Here is a 19847-nt window from a genome sequence, read left to right as displayed (position 1 = left end):
TCTTGCATTTGACACATACAGCAGCATTAGCTACAGCAGTTTACACCAAGTCGGAGGCCGGACAATTTCCGATGCATCTAAAATGGAACATAAATATTTGCGCAGCCGTAGAATTGCATACATTTCATTGTAATGTGTGCCTCAGCTAACTCCTCGTCACCACTACCACAACATTGTAACTGCTCAACAGAGGTACAAATGATTTTAATACTGTACATTCGCACTTAGACAGGCACCTGAGAGATGATAATCATGCTCAGTAAGAAAATGATACCCAGCTTCCCAAATCCCAGAGCATACTGTACTGACTCTGCTGCCAACAATGTTTAAAGACACACAGAATGAAAAGTACACGCGGTATACAAAGAGAAAAGAAACCCTGCATATAGCACTCAAACTCCCGGACTGAAGGATTTACCCTATTTCCTCGATTCTAAGACGCCATCGATTCTAAGACGCACCCCTATTTCAGAGATGTGAAATTGGGAAAAAAAGTGCGTCTTAGAATCGAGGAAATACGGTATGTCAAATTTAAAAATATATTTTTATTAATCATAAATATTAAAATTAAGGTGGTATAAAATAGACATACAGTGTATACTAAACACATGCTATTGATCCTATTTCGGGTGCAGTATAGCATTCTGGATCAATAGTAGGTAAAAAAGGATTAATTGAGTTGTATTAAATCAATTGACTCCAGAATGCTATACTGCACCCGACATAGGATCAGTAGCATGTGTTTATTATACACTGTATGTCTATTTTATACCACCTTTATTTGAATATTTATGATTAATAAAAATATATTTTTAAATTTGAAATAAATCATTCAGTCCGGGAGTTTGAGTGCTATATGCTGGGTTTCTTTTCTCTTTGTATACCATATATAGCTTACCCACCAGCACCTCTCCCTTGTTACAACCTTATTATTTTTAAGCTGAAGCGGGGTTCCCCTACTGTGTTCTAAAAGGTACACACGCAAGATTTTCCAAACAGCAAACAGGCAAACAATCTCCTTAAAATGAATACTACAAAGGGGGGATTAGGTATCATTCTGTTGAAGAAAAAAAAAAAACACGTTAGACAGAGCCGTGACCTTACATAGATTCTGATTAATATTACCACTCTTCTGTATGGCTTGGGATAAAATCCACATGTTGGTCTTTTTATATCATTTCTACAAACCTGTCCTCTGATTATTTTGGACATGAATTTATGACATCTGACATCAGCTATTGTCCTAAACTAGAAGATCCGATCCTGCCACAGGTGGGATAGAGTAGGGAAATGAAAACAGAAAAATGCTGGTGATCTCAGCCACATTGATATCTATACTAATCATTCAGCAGCAAGTACATGTCTTTGTGTTGAAAGTGTTGCTTGTACTGAATGGGACAAGTCACAATACTGGGGATCACATATATCACCTCTCACTCCTCCCTCCTCTCTGTCTTGTTGTCGCCGCTGCTATCTCGTTCATACTTACCTTTTGCTTGAAATTTAAGTCACCAAGGCCCATATTTTCTAATCGGTATTAGGCCACAAGTCACTTTATTAGCGCTGCTTAGAAACTATGACCCTGAATATTTTACCCTCCTGATTACAATAGGCTTGCTGTGTCCCTGCAGGCTGGAAAACAGATTATTCCAAACAATTCCCTCTCATTTAGATACTAGACACTCGTTTGCAAGTCCATGATTCTTACAGAGGCAGAGAGAAAACGGAACGCTGTGATGCAATCTGCTTTATGGTCGCAGCTGAAATACATAAGGCTGCGGTCCCAGTACAGCCTGTGCGCATGGCGCGGTGTGCACTGTGCGTGTAAGCACCGCCCCTCAATGGGGCTGGGCCCACTATGCACCGTCACGCAGAAGGTGCAGCCACGCCGTGCTGCAGGGTTTTTCCCAACTCAATAAAATTGAGTTTACTCCTAGCGACGGAGGCGTGGCCACGCTCCCACCGGCGGTTCACCCAATGAGGGCGAACCAGCTGCGTGACGTAATGGCCACGCCCCTGCAAATCCCCGACCACGCCCCCTCCCGTCGCAAGATTCTCCTCTCCTCACAGACCGCAGATCGCGGTTAGCGCTGTGACATGCGCCAACCCCCCCCACCCCCCCCCGCCGGGCGAGCCTGTCACAGACATTACTGGGACCGCAGCCTAATGCAGCCTAGATTTCCCAAAGGACAAACCCTTAGGACTGGTACGTAGTAGGCCCGCGACGGCGCGCGTGACGTCACGCGCGTCTGCTGCCCAGGCGGTCCGTGGCCTGTGGGGTCTGGAGGAGGAGACGCGACCAAGAGCAGCTCCGATTCAATGTTTGGGGGCGTGCCCGTTACGTCACGTGAGCGGTTCACCCTCATTGGTTGAACTGATTACATGACCCGGCCGTCGCGAACCGGAAAAAAAAATTGTGTCTCGCAAAAAAAAAATCGGTTGCTCCGTCGCGCTCATGCGCCTTATAGCCGTCCACATTGCTTTACAGGCTTTTGTGTGCGGAACGCGCAACGTCGCGATAAATATGGACTCGGGCTTACACTATAAGAAACAGAATGCCATTATAAATTGTCACCGCGTATTAATCACTCGCGTGATACAATTAGTAGAACTCAATCATATAAACGTTTACAATTGCAATACCTGTAATAGGGTAATATTTCACCTGCAGCTACCCAGTGTTCAGAATGATAATAAATAATACATTTAGATGCTATGTCAGGGACACAAACCTACTCGCTAGTCTTACTAAAATGCTACTTCTAGCAATACAATGTATCCCTGTTGTGCTCACTTACAGTAACTTGTTTCGATCGCCCCTCATTATTCTGACCCTCGGTCGCCTTTCTGTGAGATTGTTGACTTCTCTTACAGGTTTACCTGCTGCATTACTATTTTATTTGAATGGTAAAAAATTTGTTTTTTTAAATATCTATATTAAATCAATGTCACTCCTCTGTCTCCCCTCCCTTGGCACACAACAATCCACTAAGTACCAATCCATGGTTCTGATACCATTAGTTACAGACAAATTGTACACACACTACTTTATTTGTACTGCCTCTTTCCTCTCGTGATCTATTTTGCTGCTTTTAAACAAGTCAACAGCGCCACCTACTGTGCTAATGAATAATAAGTAGTACAAAATAAAGATAATTCTCCATGAAGAGAAACCTCAAAGGATGAGGTAAAGACCTCACAATAAGGGCACTTGCTGTTCCTGCTGCAAGTACGTGATCATACACCGTTTTCAGTTACCAGGGTGCGGAAAGCGGCTTGCTTTCTAATTTTTTTTTTTTAAAGTAGTGTTTTGGTTTTGTTTGGTTTTTTTTATTACTAAATTATGGAAAAAAATCAAAATAAGCAGGAACATGTTAAAATATTATAATAAAGCAAGACAACAGTTTAAATAAGCATTAAATAATTAAAAAAAAAAACATTAGGGTACTAAAATAATATGTGACAGTCATGAGAGAGAAAGGAACCCTAAATGATGCACACTACTCTACTAAATCAAAAACAAATACATTTTATTGTAATAAATCTTGAACGGCACAAAAATATAATTTAAAACCTAAACTAAAGCGCTCTGGGTGAAGTAACTCAAAAGATGTATCCTCTTACAGAATATAACCTGTTGTTATCACCATTCAAAACCTACAGAATAAAAAGATCTGCTGGTTAAAAAACTATTGGTGTGTCTATTTAATTCTGTATGTAGTTCCATGGGCAATTATCACCTAAAAAAGAGTTACCAAACTTTTCACATTCAGACCATCTAGGTCCTTAAAAGGTGATACACTTACAATGATATCACACGTATAGTAAGTGTTACAATGCTGAACTTGTAATACGTATATGCTAGCACTGAATTGCCACATGAGACTATGTTTGTAGCTAAAAGCTAGTATATTATACTTGACACACAAAAATGTGTTCGAAAATTTAAATTATTCTCTACAAAACATGCAAGTTAACTCAGAACCCAAAAATGTACTTATTAAAGTTTAGATTTTAAATACAAAAGTAGTACGTTGCTTAGTTTAGTTCACAGAAAATATTATTACAAGAACATACAATGCAATAAAGGCAGACAGCTTCATCAAATATAAAACAGAATTCCCTAACATACGTTACCAAACATTTATCAGACTGCACCCCAAAGGGTCATGAGTTGAAAATATGAGATTTCACGTGTATAGTTGGCATTAGACACTCCCTTGGTTAAAATCTAAATCTTAATCACAAATGCAAGCTTCTTAGCCAAAAATCCTTCCTGCCTCGCAAACAGGATATGATCACCTTGCTGGGAGGGTCCTCACCCCTTCCATCAATCTCTCTTGATAAAAACTGCCTAATCAAATACTTTCTAACTTAATGTCTATAATATTTAGACAAACGCCGTCTTCACGGTTGCGTCTGTCTAATTAATATGCATGCCCACTGTATGTTTGTAGTGCTATGTTTGAGTGACAATTGGATATCTCCCATATGCAGTTTAACTAGTCCAGTATTTTTGTACTCAATTAAACAGCTGAACGTGCTAGTTACAATAGAACTAAGCTTTTGTATTCTTATGCATCACATGAGATACAGTACAAGATAACTTTTATTTCTAGTATAGACGTCAAACTAAACGGCGACCTGTTTGTCACCTCTGTTATTCACAGGGGATATTTCAAGAATGTGAGATTCTTTTGAGGCTGTCAGCCCAAGATCTGGGTAATATCACAAGACTTCCATAATATACATATCTCACTCGGCCGCCGACAGATTTCCCGGGGGTCTAGGACTGGAGTTCCCTCTTCCCATGTATTTCTCTCCCTGCCGACTCACTCTTATCCCCTCTCCCTCACTCTCTCCCCTCCTCATCTCTCTCTTCCTCACTCCCTCTCTCTCTCCCCCCTCCATCAATTGTCCCCTCTCACTCAATCCTGCTCCCTTAATCCCCCCTCTGCACACTCATTACCTCCCCCCCTGGACAGGCACACACACACACAGTCCTCCTCCACAATAATTCCTCCCTTCTCCCCGCCCAAAAAAATACATGAAAAAAACCTACACCCCCACATACAACCTCCCACCCCTCAAATACATACAAAAAAAACATATCTCAAATACATATAACCGCCCACTCTCCAATACATTAAAAAAAACACACCTCAAATACATACATAAAAAAAACACACTTACTTTGGAGATGTTCTCAGGCCCCGGCTCTCCCCCACGGGCCGCCCTAACTCACACGCACTGGGCCTCTCTCATGCCGCAATCATCTGCTAACGTCAGAGAGCAGCCCTGCGTAGGAAAGTGAGAAAGGCCCGCAGCTGGGGAGAGACTGGGCCCAATGGCCGCACAAAGCAGTTGGGCCCGACCTCTGGCCAGGTCCAACTTCTTTGTCTAGCTTCCGGTTCTCGTTTCCGCCAGGCCACGGCTCTCCCCATCTGCGGGCCTCCCTCACTGTCCCGCGCCGAGCCTCTCTCTCATGCCGCTGCGCGGTGGAAGCTGGGTGCGTGCCTGCTTCAGAGAGAGGCCCGGTGCGTGCCTGCATCAGAGAGAGGTCAGGGACAGCGAGGGAGAGGCAGGCCCACAGCTAGGGAGAGCTGGGGGCCCAGCGACAACGAGAGCACCGGCAGCTGGGTAAAGAAGTTTCATTACAGTATTTGTTTATTTCATTATTATGAAGCACTAACTGGGGTAGTGAGGTAAGGTTCTGTGGGACACATTCTGTACATTGCATCTATCTCTATCACATACACACACATTTTATTCTCTCTCTCTCTATACATACTGTACATGGAAAAATAATAAACAACATATCCATGCACTGATAATTGTCTCTAAATGTTAATCATACAACTTACCTGCATCCATATTCTTGTAGATCTGGTAGGTGGATGCAAACTCCTCCATTGAAACAGTAGCCATCGTGTGATGAGGGACATTCTCTTACAGTCTCCCTTCCCGATGAGTTAGTTATGCTCGTTGTGGAAGTACTAGCAGTTGATGCAAAATCTGGAACATTTAAGAGCCATATATTTACTGGGCTTATAAGTAAAATATTGAATAAAAACCACAAGGAAAATAAAAAAAATTTAACAGCACACTACAGACTGATGTGATTAAAGCTGTGCATTATTAAGTTGTAAATCTACTATATATTTTGGAAAGTTGTTTGCCTGTCTGTTCGCTATGCATTTGGATATCTTTTAAGATATCCTAACTAGATTTTGCATGATGCTCTCTGAGATCAAGGAGCAGGTTTTTGTTTATGTTGAAAATTGGTTGGTTATATATCTGGCAGTTGACATACTGTAATACTGATGATATCATATTACACATAGCCTGGTGGCAGATAAGGAGTCAGATAGCTATAAAGTTTACACAGAAAGCAGACGAAGAACGAGAGAGTAAGTCAGTTGGCATGTTAGGAGAAAGCAAGAACGCTGGAGAAGGAGAGAGGCAGAAAGAATCGGGGATATTAAAAGTCATTAAGAGAAAGTGATGGGAGGTAGAGAGCGGAGGGGAAGGAGAGAGATGGGGGGCGGGGCAGAGAAAGAAGAGGGGGGGGAGAGAAGGAGTGGAGGGATGAGATTTGTTTCTTGGAATTTCTAAGCAATGTCTGGTACTTTCAGCTAGTAAATATCATTTGGGGAAAAGTCCCAGTAATTGTGGCTTAGAAGGCATGTTTTTTGGGTGTACTTGTAATTTTCCATCACAAGTGCACTTACTTGCTTTTGAAGCCGGCAACCTATCTTAATACCTAAGTGGAAAAGGTACAAAACCATGTCTACTTTTCCAGAGTTACAAGGTGGAGAGACTGGCTTCTTTAACAATGAATTTGTTTCTTGGGGAAAGAATTATGCCCAACTCCTAATGCATAAAGACTTCTACATTCAACTTAAAGATCAATCACAAACTTTGTTTCACATACAGAATCTACTGTATGCATCAGGCAACAAGAAATTAACGGCTGCCCCATGCACATAATATGATAATGAGCATACAGATATACAGCAATATGATAATGAGCATACAGATATAGAGTAATATGATAATGAGCATACAGATATACAGTAATATGATAATGATCATACAGATATACAGTAATATGATAATACAGATATACAGTAATATGATAATGAGCATACAGATACACAGTAATATGATAATGAGCATACAGATATACAGCAATATGATAATGAGCATACAGATATAGAGTAATATGATAATGAGCATACAGATATACAGTAATGTGATAATGAGCATACAGATATACAGTAATATGATAATGAGCATACAGACATACAGTAATATGATAATGAGCATACAGATATACAGTAAAATGATAATGAGCATACAGATATACAGTAATATGATAATGAGCATACAGATATACAGTAATATGATAATGAGCATACAAATATACAGTAATATGATAATGAGCATACAGATATACAGCAATATGTGCTTTGGTTAAATACTCTCTGTTCTTATTATAAGCACTACTCACAATGCTAAAAACACATCTAGAAAATGTTTTCCTTGTCAGGCATTAACTTAATGGGAAGAAATACATTTGTTTATTTTTGTCTGCTGTGCCCTTCCTATTTTATTTTTTATTTTGGGTGGGGCGGAGGGGGGAATGAGAATGTTTGGATAGTACTGTTTTTATCTTGATTTATTCTAGCTCAATGTAATTTATTTCAGGTTGAACTGTGATAAATATACATTAAAACATGAAGCATCAATCCCCATTTTTTTTTATTAAAAAAGCAAATGCTAAATAATAAACGCTAAACCAAATGAAATGTAATTTAAGTCAGTGGCGCGCCCCCAGGGGGCGGGAGATTTTTCCGGGGGGGCCACGGGATGTTGTAGGGGCCCCGCGCTCTTCCCCGATGCATTAAAATTAAATGCCGGGGGATCACGTGAGGCCTCTGCAACGCTATTACTTACCTTGACTCTGCTGGCGTCACTCGTGTCCATGGCAATGTGGCGTCAAATGACGTTGTGGGGTCATGTGACCCGCAGCGTCATTTGACGTGTGTGACGTCACATGACCCCGCGGTGCCATTTGACGCCGTTTCAAGGTAAGGGAGGGGGCTACTTTACGTTTAAGTCAGCAGAGATAAAAATTCAAGTGCCTAAATAAGGGTATTAAAAACAAAAATGACAGTCTAAGGATTAACTAAAGCACCACAGGAATAAAGAAGAATGAGAATCGATCGCATCAAATGATTAAGATTTGTGTGAATAGCAAAGAAAAGCTGCAGTAAATAAAAATATCACCAGTGAGCGCATTCACACCCAATGCTTCCGCTGCAGCCAGGGATTCTGGGTAATGACATGCAAATTAGCACTCGCAGTATGTCACTTTTTGCTTCTTATCCATTTTAACATGGGCCCCTATAAGTTTACGCCTGCCGTATCGCACAGCATTTCAGCAAATAAACAAAAGGTTCAAGCTGCAAAAATTTAAAGCAGCAATCCCACCTACCCAGGTCCCCAGAGCTGAACCGTATTATTTTCAGCTCTGGGGCCCCCGGTTGCTGTAATACCTGCTGGTGTTGTTACCGGTATCGACTTCCTGGTTTCTGTAGGAGTTTTAAATGGTCATCTAATCCAGCTGTAACGTTGTGGCTTCCTACTGACCCGTGAGATTTAAACTCGGTTTTGCTTTCCCCCGAGGAGGCAGAGATACCTATAAGTTCACCTCTAAATATCTCTGAAACCCAGGTGGGTGGGGGGTGGGGGACTCCTGAAGTGAACAGCCCTGGGGAACCCCTCATCCTGTAAAATAATAAAAGGACTAGTGCGATCGCCACTTTAAAAAATGCTTAGTAATTATGGAAATGATTATGGGCCATTTCAACATAAAAAGTTGTAGACATATGAGAAGTCTATTAAATATGTACAGTAATGCTTCTCTGACTCCAGTACACGGCTTCTTTGGTTGACCAAAATCCCTGTGCACACTTAAGCTTCTCACTCCAAGCTTTTGTAGAGCTAACTCACCGGCACAGCTAACAGCAGTTCCAGGAAGCCCATTAGTACATGTGCAGGTGTAATTCCCTTCTGTATTTGTGCAGATAACTGTTTCTCCACATCCATGGCTCCCCAGTCTGCACTCGTCAATATCTGCCAGACAAAGATTTCCAGTTAGAAGAGCTAAAACAGAGCTGAGAAATGAAGTACTTCTCTGTAAGATGACTAAAGGTACTGTACATTTCCTACATACAATAGAACTTGTGTATTAAGTTGCTGACTAGAGACACTTGTGTCAGATAGTATTAAAAAAAAAACACATGTATTTTTAATACAATTGCATACGGGTGAAGGCCTAATATCAAGATTCAGATTCGCGATACTTTTTAGGTGACCAACGTTACAATTCTTCACAGATTAAATTGACATCGCCTTTTTTTGACTATTTCGAAAATGTTCTTTTTGGCATACTGTACGGGAGCAATAGTAAGTATAAATGGCACACCACTGTTTGTAAAAAGTATATAAATATTATTTTGCTTCTGGTGCTTACCTTCCAATGGTCCCGGCGTCTCAAAGCTGGACCTGATAATAGGCACAAAATAGAGGAAAAGAAGGGGCACACAGGAGACTTGTTTTGAGTTTGAAAAAACTTCAATAAAGTATTCACAGCATCAGAGCTAATAAAGGTAACGTTTCAGGACTAATGCGTCCCTTCCTCAGACCCAGCTTCCTCAGAGGTACTGGGTCTGAGGAAGGGACGCATTAGTCCTGAAACGTTACCTTTATTAGCTCTGATGCTGTGAATACTTTATTGAAGTTTTTTCAAACTCAAAACAAGTCTCCTGTGTGCTCCTTCTTTTCCTCTATTTTTGAACTTTTTGGTATACAGTACTTTATTTAAAATAAGGGGTAATATTAGGACATAACATGCCTATAATTGATTATATGAAATAACTTCTATTTGATTTGAGTACCCGTTGTCATCTCTTCTTTATTATACCTCAATTCTCACGGGAGACTCACTCCAGGAAGCCCTTGAACAGCATTGGTGCGCGCCGAAGGTAAGAAATGGCCGTACAATTGATATATTATTACATTTTTGTGGGGGGTTTTGAGTGCAAAAACTCCTAACGATTAGGATTGTAATATTATGACACGCATTATGTACTTCCTTTCTTTTTCTCCATCCTAAAATCCCTGTGCATTTCTTGACTGGTTTTGTTTGAGAAATTTTATTTTAAAATGGAAATGAGTGGGTCTTAAAAATGTGTCCCTCCTTAGTAGGACCAACAGGTGTATAGGAGGTGCAGCTGGGGCTGTTGACTCAGGAGTTATGGGGCTTGGGACAAAGAATCAGCCTTCTCCACAGCAACCCAGCTCAGTGGTCCACCGCCCCTCGCTCTCTCCATGACAGTCTCCGGAGAGACGTGTTGCTCGCCATTCTCTTGGGCCCAACAAAGTCTGTTGACGGCCCTTCCTCTTAATTGAGATCTTTCTGTGTTGAAACTTAAAAGCAACTTTGGTGGTGCAAGTAGAAACAGCTTCAAACCTTTATTGCGGGTTTCAAACGCTTAGAAAATAACAAACCGCTGTGTCATTAATATTAAGTGTTTTTATTTGGTGTGTTTCAGTAGAAATATAGTTTTCCGTTTTAAATGCTGATATTCCATTGTTTAAGGTGTCAACTCTGTGACCCTCATGACTATTCATTAAAGCCAGAGTTATTTGATGAGTTTTACAGTCGAGTCAATGTCTATTTGAGTTTTTTATTCATAAGAATGATTTCCAATAAATCTTTGCCCATGTCCCATTTGTGTCCGGTTTTTTTTCTTTTCTTTTACAGCTGCCAAAGAAAATGGAAAGAAATGCAGGAATAAGCATTGCTGATCAGAGGCTTTGCTCATTGATCAGAGGCTACTCACTACACTATAGGGCATTGACAAAAGAGAGAAATGATCAAATATTTACTCCAGATTATGAAATAATCATTATCATACATATGACAGGTCTCAGGCATTCTCTGTTATTAAACCACAACTATCCCTAATAAAAAATGATCAAGTTTGGCATAACTCTTAATAACGTATTTGACATGTACTGAAATTTAGGGGTGGGGGATTGGAGTTGGAAGAGCCAGTGGTCATTTGAAATATGTAAACCAGGCTCAATTCACAGTGTCAGTTCCTTGTGACATCAAATGAGTCACTTTAACTGTCATTCATTTGTATGTTCAAGAGTACACAGACTTGTGCCTTTTGAATATACTGTTTATAATTGCTTATAGGAAAAGACAATGTATTCGACATTCTTATTGTTAGCATCGCCTAAAATTGGTCAAATGTAGAACAAATAGTTTAGTTTATCCCTGTGCCATGTTACATTACATGCACTGAGGTTACAAAGAGACTTCAATGTTTTAGACACAAGCATTGATTTCCATGACTCAAAGTTCAGTTCTGCATATGAGAGGTGCAAGTTATGGGGTCTTCTCATATCATTATTTATTGTCAAAGAAATGTAAGGTCATTGGGAGGTGCATTCAGTGCAGTGGAACATGGACAATCTGAATAATTCAGTAGTGATGATGGTCACTTAAAGATCTTTGATCTACATTGGAAATTAACTTTAGCTGGTCCATCCACAATTCTTTTTTTATTTCAGAAAGTGTTAATCCATGCCTGCCAATTCTAAGCAGGAGAAAAACTAAGGTTGGAGCTATACTTATTAGAAAGAATATATTTTACAAAATTGGAAGTGTATACAGCAGATCCTAAGAGTCTGAAATGATCAAGTGAAAATGCCTAATTTTTTTATTTTTAATACAGAAGAATATTATGATAATGCTGTGAACTGCTAGGGCAACATCAGTGATTTTGGGGCAGCAGTGTCAACCTTCCTGTAGTTTATTAATTTTGGGTCTTGTCTGGACATAAATGACTTAATTACAATAAAGATTATAGAACACTGGGAATAGGGGGGAAGAGAGGGACACCCGCACTATGGATACCTCTATGGATAGACGGATGGGTGAACAAGGGCAAATCAAATGGGCAAAGGGAGTGTTTCTGTACCAAAGAGTCTCTCCGAAGGGGAAGAGTAGGTAGAGAGAAGCCCATAGTAGTATACACTCGCTAGTCTATCAGAATGAACACAAGAATTCTGTGCAAAGGATATAAGCTGGAAAGTAACCAGTAGGTGTGGATGTGTAACTAAATATAACAAAGTAGGGAATTTGGTACAACATTAGTAAATGGCACCAGACTCAGGTAAGTGTACGCAAAATGAGCTGGCGAACCTAAAGTGATCCGATTCGTTGGTACCTTTAATAATAAATGGAATCATATCAATACCATCCTCAGAAACCAATTGGCATCTCCTGCTTGAGGACGCTCCCTTTTCCCAAAGATGATAGAAAACCGAGAAGTTGCCGTACAAAATGATAGACGACTAAATCAATTTACTTTGCCACCTTTTTCTTACCAAAGCACTGGAGTCCATTCCCGCTGTATCCTTCTCTGCATTTACAAATGTAACCACCCTCTGCATTGGTACATTCTGCCTGGCGTGGGTTACAAGCGTCAACATGAAGAGAGCACTCATCAATATCTGTAATTAAAGGTGTAGTGAGGGGGTTACACATGCTTAGAATCTAGGTATGAACCTGTCCTTCTATCACAAGATAGAGAGAGGTCTATTCTGTCTCATGACCTCATTCTTATGTGTGGGGCCAAGCACTAAGAGGGATTTTTTTTTTTACATAAAATATATATTTATTACGCCAAGGGAAATTGTATAATTGGTACTTGCCTCTTTCAATATACCAGACATAAAATGAATTTTTTTATTTTTTGATGCATAAAACATGTAATAAAGAGAATTTCAAGAAAATAAAAGTTGACACGGTTCTAAGAGAAAAGTATCCAGTTAATTAGCATGTAGGAGTAATGTAAAGTAGTAACTATGGTTCTCATGTGTAGGAATTAACAGCAAATGGCTCAATGAATGTCATATTGATGAGGAAGATGGCTTCTCACAGCAGGAGATGAGATGCTTGGAATCTCTCCTCTGTCTTTCTGTATGTTGGGTTTCATACAGTACTCATCTGCCAGCCTGCCAACATCCACACAATTGTCACCTCAGCTTGCCAAATCACTACAAAGAACTATACAGTACATAGCAAGTCAACAGAAGGATCACCTTAATCTATAGTTCTGGGAAATGTTTCAGATCTCTTAGACCAAACATAAATATACAAGGTTGGGGGGCTAAAATGCACAAATTCCTTCTCTTTGTGTTCTAAGATCAATGCATTTCAGGCTGCTCTGGCAGCTACAGGGTTATTTGGAATCTGAATGTATAATGGTGATGTTAGATACTTCCTCTATATAAATGCACTTAAAATTTGTACCCCTCCAGAATCAACTCTGCCGTGACTCCACCTCACCCCTTATTTCAGACAAATAAAGTCTATATTTAAATTCCAAGAGTATTTTTTTAAAAGTGGTGGTGCTGTGACGCATTTTTTTTTTTTTTTTTTAAAAGCCCCACCTCTATGCAAAATATAAAAATGTGAAAAAACGTTCTGTGTACCTCATCTTAGATATGTTTACGTACTATGTATTTTCGTCAAGCAGAGAGAGAGCTAAGTTTTATTAAAATAAATTCGCTTCCTTATTTAATGATTATTTGTGACCCTGTAGGCTTGTAAATAAAAAAAAGCAGTGGTCCTGTGCACCCTATTGCACCATAGCACACGTTATTGTATGTCTTTATTTATATAGCGCCATTAATGTACATAGCGCTTCACAGTAGTAATACACGTGGTAATCAAATAGATAACAGATAATATAAATAACAGATCATGGGAAAAAGTGCTTCAGACATAAAAGTAACATTAAGGAAGAGGAGTCCCTGCTCCGAGGAGCTTAGATCCCTGACTACATTTGTGTGGTTCTTAGCTAAAGGCCACATTTTATACACACTTCTATATGAAAGCAAAAAAATCTCACTTAATCGCTGATTAATCCCCCCCCCCCCCCCCTGCAAATACTGAAATGCTTTTATCTAAAGAAATGTAGGGTTTGAATAGGATGTGAGCTGTGTGTGGATATTCTGCTACAGCATCTGCACTGCAGCAGCAGTAATGAATAACAATAACTTCTTTTACCATTACATGATTTGCCATTTCCTGCGAAGCCTTCCAAACACTGGCATCGTGCTCCGTGTTCTGAGGGAACACACTGTGCATTCACATCACAATGAATATCAATGCAGCCACTCTCATCTGTTCCAAAAACAAAGCACACAGCCTCACAGTTCCGCATAAGAAACAAATGCGAACATAACAAGTGCATATGACCTTCTTTAAAAAAAAAAAAAAAAAAAAACTTTTGAAAGTCAATATGGCCAACTTAGAATACAATAATAGCAGTTCAGCACTATTTTAAAGCCTGTAGTTTACTACAAGAGAAGCTGCGGTTGGAATACAATTATGAAGTCCTGGATCAGTATAGCAATGCAAATATATCCGGCAACACTCCATCAAAGTGAATGAAAATCGCTTTACTGGAAACAAAATATTGCAAAACGAGGAGCAAAAAAGAAACATGCTTTTTGTTGTCATTATTGTTATGCTCTGCTGAAGATACCATCTCGCAGGCGGTGTTCAAAGCATTGGTTTCTTGCAATGATGTTCATTATTTAAATAACAATGCCTGATATATGTGGACTGTAATATCATTATATGAGAATTTAATGGAAGAAGGCACATTAGTGCAATTGGGTTTGTTTACCCACAAGGTTTGGGCCATACGAAAGATTGGAGCAGAACTTTATCTTATTTACTGAAGTTTTGAAGTGTTCACACAGCTAAAGAGGTACACAAGATTCATGCACATTTGTAAAATTGCCAAATTACAACACTCAACAAATAAAGATTTGCATAAAATCAACAAGCACTGCTTCGTGATTGTAATTTTCCCTAAAAGTAAAGGGAATTTGCAAGTCACTAACAAAACTTGAAAATGCTGCAAAAGTCCATAAATATTTTTAAAAAAAAGAAAACGTGAAGCAAACTTTTTTTTTCTTCAACTTTTCACATTTGTCACAAACTTTTTGTTATCATGTGAATTTCTTAATTAAATCCTCGGATTATTCACATACAGTAGCAAGCTGGGAAAAGCTTTCACATCTGTGTTCTGAGTACCTCGTACCTTGGAATAAGCCTGCGGCTATGATTATTGCTTCAGTCACATTGTTATATCTACAGTACAGTACTTTTCCAAATTGCACACAAATGTGTATGTTGTTTTTATCAATGATTGCTTTGGAAACAGAAAATGATTCCTTAAGATTGAATGATATGAGAAGCTGGTGTTTCTTTACTCCGGATTTGCACCAAGGTAAAAGTACTACCTGTGGTGTTTATGTATTTTTCTAAATGTAGCTAGGAATGAAGAGAATGGAGATTCTTAAAATCCCAAAATAGTAACCCCCTCGCATCATCTCCCCGCTTGTCTTTACCGCTGACATGATGCAGAAACCATTGCACGTAATGGCAACCACTCTGAAGCTATCACATGTCCTTAGAATAGTGGATCCCAACTCCAGTCTTCAAGCCCCTTCAACAGTCTGTCCATTAGGAGAACTTAAGCGGTCGCCTAGGGCGCAAATGTCCTAGGGGCGCATTAATAATAATAATAATAATTTTTTCCTCTTATTATTTTTTATTTATTTATGTGTTTTTTTAATTATTTTTCTTTCTTTTTTTTTTGTCCGGTATTTTGGCGCCCTATTTTTTTTTATTTTGCGTCGCGCTGGGGTGCAGTCGCACCCCCTGTAGCCCCAATAACTACGCCACTGTTTATTTTATTTTTGGGGCGCACATTTTAAGTTTCACCTAGGGCGCATGAAACCCTTGCGCCGGCCCTGCCAACAGGTCAGGTATTTAGGAAATCCCTGATTCAGCACAGGTGGCTCAATCAGTCCATACTTCAGCACAAGTGGCTCAGACTGAGCCTCTGATTGAGCTACCTGTTCTGAGGCTGGAATATCCTGAAAGCCTGATCTGTTGGTGGGTCTTGAAGACTAGAATTGGGCACCCCTGCCTTAGAGCACCAAACTAGACCTTCTCCACACTTCTGAATCAACGTGGAGATAAAGCTCATGATAAATCGCACTTTTCTAGTATGAAATCCGCACAGAATTTTGTATGTCAAGTTTCTATAACATCTTTAAAGTTTCTTTCCTAAAGTGTATTTATAGAAAACTACAAAGAAATAACTAGGTTTTTTTTTATAGGATCTACATGACATTTCTTCACGTGTGAAAGACACAAGAACTTCGTTTCGAGGTCCCACCTACAAGACTTTTCCGTACTTGCAAATTTGATATTTTCATGTCTAACTTTCATTGTAGTCCTACTGTATAATGCCGTGCAAAAAACCTTCTGTCACTAATATGCAACGTGTGTAGTTAAAACAAAAAGATGCCACAGCTGCAATAACGAATTGAAAAAAAAAATGCTATTCGTTTTTACCATGAGCAGTATTGCATAAAAAATTTTTTTACGTCTTGTAACAAAACAGTAATCACATGATAAAGGTAATGCTATGAATTCTAAAAAAATAAAGTGTTCCAGAATATGTTTATGATATTGTATGGATCCTACCTGACACCATAATTTCTGCCACCAACGCATTTCTGTTATGTGTTTCTTCTCTCTTCCCAGTTTCATCGATGTTCCTGGATAATGGGCCATGGCTAACAGCTTCAGATTTTGCTGTTTCATTGCTCATATATTTCTCGTTTCTAGCTTGAGAGATGCCATCTGAAACGGCTGTAACACCAAGAGAAACTGTTAAACTTCACCCAAATGCCATTACATATTGTACTGTATTTACGGCATCAGTCATATCTAAGCTGCACAATTTGGCTCAGTTTATTGGGTATAAAAGGCATTATAATGTAGGTACAATAGGATCAGTAGGTAAATATAGAGAGTTAGTGAACAGAAATATTCTTTTATAATAGGTCAGGTGCCTTGCAGACCCATAGACTACCACATAATTTGATGGATGTTTTACGATAAACAGGGACTAAGTTTTAAAACTAAGGGCTGAAATAAAGTGTTACTCTTCTAACAATCAAACACATTTCACTTTGAACATGAGCCAGAATTTAAGCCGGGGTCTTCAAAGAAGATGAACAAGGACACTCCCACAGAACATAGTCGTGCCAAGGCAGCATAACTGGACACATATCAAGTATTTTCAGATTATATTGTCAGCACAGTAAAGCTTCTATTGTGCTTCATAAAGGCATCTAAAGCAGTACTCTTTCCCTTCCATTCTTTATGTCCCAGCCAGAAATACAATTCAATCCATGAAGGGTATCAAAACAAACTGGCTTCTCTAATTTCATCCTCCTAACACTAGAAGAGATTATGTCTGCGATGTAGTTACCACTAGTGTCGTGAAAAACAATGACACTTGCATACTCCTGTTATTGTCTATTTAGGCATAACCTGCACAAAACGTATGCGTAATTACATGATAAGCTTAGAAAACAAAGGTCCCATAACTGATATACCTGTGTGCTTCTAGAATACATTGTAAATAAAAACATATTTGGGAGAGGATTAGGTTAATCCCAGACTACCTGCTGTTGTTTCAGAGGCATTAGCAGTTTTTCCATGTCCGCATTTCACAAGGTCTTTACTGAACAAATGATGAGCACAAGGTCTATTTTCACAGCTCATCACTCTGGCACCCTTTTTATGAATGAAAACGTGTTCTTTCACGATGAACTCAGAGTATTAGCTACTAATTTAGATTTCAAATTTCCAAGTACAGTTAGTGATAACACACTGCTAAAGCAGTACGTTGTTCTGCTCAGTTGTCTTGTTAACCAAGTGTCTCTGTTAGTCTAGTTTGTACTACAACACATTTGACAATTTTACCATGGCAAAAAAAAAAAAAAATCATGTTTAAGCAAGTAATGTCCTGTACTGTAAGATATAATTACTGATAGCAATGAATCATCAGCAAATGTTAGAGAGAATGTATGGTGACACTGAGCATGTAGTTAATGTAAGACAGGAGGGACATCAAATTATCAGGTGTATGGGGCAGGGACACATTGTGCCTATAACACTCTGTATATACCGTCAGCGGTATATATAAAATATATGTACCCCCACCCCCGGTTAGGGATTACTAAGGGTTAATGGCCTAAAGGGTTAACACTATCTGTTTTGAAAGGGTAACATCCTTAACCTGTAACCTGGTGAAGGATGACTAAGTATAAGACAAACAACTCCCTCTGTAGGCATGGTGACCGGTGATGTCACTAACACGTATATATAGACCCAACATTTGGGACTTTATGTATTAGCAGGGCCACTGACAGAAGGGGAAAGGTGGGAATACTGTCCCGGGCCCAGTGAATCACGGGGTCAGGGACCCTGCTAGCGATCCTAACATGTGGCAGATCTGCAGAGGTGACTCTCAGAGTGGGCCTCTGCTAGAGGCCGGTGGAACTGACATGCACCTCTGCAGACACCCTCTGACAGGCACCTCCGGCAGGCCCCCTCTCACAGGCCTGCTGATAGGCCCCTCTGCCGTGTGGACCCCCCGGCAGGACTCTAGTAGGCCTGCTCCATTCTCCAAGACTACAGGTAAGCGCATAATGCTCCCCCTCCATCTGTTGTGGCCCTCCCTGCCAGCCGGCCCGTAACTTTACCCCTAGATTTGCCTAGGGCACCTAATACCTTTGCAGCGACCCTGGTCCCACGCAGTACAGGAACCCCGGATTATGAGGTGAGTCCGGATCTATTCTAATTATAGGAAGCGTTTGCACACTAGCATTTTGAATTACGCAGCACTTCTAACATTATCTTTACTAGCCACATAAAAATATAAACACAGCTTCTTTTTACAAATATTTCTACATATCGGCTGCCAAATTCCTACTTTACAAACCAACTATAATAATTAATACCCCATCTGGCTTTAGCCATGTATTTCCTTTCTTCCATACACCAATTAATATCTCTGTGCAAATGTGCCCCGCTATTCCGCCTATTACCCTTAAGCAACTGCTTAGTTTGCCTGGTGGTTAAACCGGCCCTGCATTATCCGGTCTGCATTATCCTGCGGACATACTGAGCGGACCGCATGCCCAGACCGTGTTTTGCCAAGCCTCAAAGGGCTAAATATTTCACAAAAGTCACACATTTCCACCAAGCAGTTGCAGGAGACGAGAAAGAGTGAATCCGTCCTACATAGTAGCATAACAATTGACTTATATACCTCTCGAAACCCTTATCTATACAACATGTGGAGAGATACCTATGAACAGACCTGAGATATCTGGGAAATAAGCTAATTTGAATATGCTCTCTCCTCTCCAGTAAAAGGTCTATTTCAGGCTCTGGAATATGTGTTACAAAGACTTAGCGAATTGCTCGCAAAAAATGTTCATGACTAAAGGGCAAATTTAGCTGGTTCGCGAAATTGTACGAATGTTTCTGAAATTTTTGCTCCATAGGCTGGTGGTGGCGGTACAAACTTTTAAGAGCAAAGCCCTAAAGATCAGTTCGGCGGGGGATATATTGGGGGAGGCGCTGCTACTGTCTGTGCTTCGTGACAGGGAGTGATAATGTCCTATGATGGTGTGGGAGGTGGTCTTAATACTTATTAGTGAGCATCAGGGCATGTTGGTGTCCTGTCATAGTGGGAGAGGCGGACCTCCAGCCAAAGCTTGGGTACAGAGTTTGTGGCTGTCCTCTCATGAAGGTAGGTTCAGCACTAATACTCAATGGTAAACGATCAGAGACATCGTGGTTATAGAATTTA

At 39.9% G+C, this 19847-nt stretch overlaps 1 protein-coding gene across 4 annotated transcripts in view; it reads right to left on the bottom strand.

The window, feature by feature from the left end:
* Positions 1 to 19847, bottom strand: part of EGF (epidermal growth factor) — a 201479-nt gene that overhangs the window by 10122 nt on the left and 171510 nt on the right. For 2 of the 4 annotated variants that reach the window (XM_075617159.1, XM_075617160.1), the window contains exons 16-20: positions 16661 to 16828; positions 14159 to 14275; positions 12472 to 12597; positions 9019 to 9141; positions 5865 to 6015 (exon numbers count right to left, since the gene is read on the bottom strand). In XM_075617159.1, the coding sequence (XP_075473274.1) occupies positions 5865 to 6015; positions 9019 to 9141; positions 12472 to 12597; positions 14159 to 14275; positions 16661 to 16828 (685 nt within the window). The remainder of the gene's footprint in view (positions 1 to 5864; positions 6016 to 9018; positions 9142 to 12471; positions 12598 to 14158; positions 14276 to 16660; positions 16829 to 19847) is intronic. The other 2 variants (XM_075617161.1, XM_075617162.1) reach the window with 2 other exon arrangements.

This window comes from Ascaphus truei, chromosome 1 (genome assembly GCF_040206685.1).
Source record: "Ascaphus truei isolate aAscTru1 chromosome 1, aAscTru1.hap1, whole genome shotgun sequence".
In the NCBI taxonomy this organism is placed as follows: domain Eukaryota; kingdom Metazoa; phylum Chordata; class Amphibia; order Anura; family Ascaphidae; genus Ascaphus; species Ascaphus truei.
This window is presented reverse-complemented; position numbering and strand designations above follow the sequence as displayed.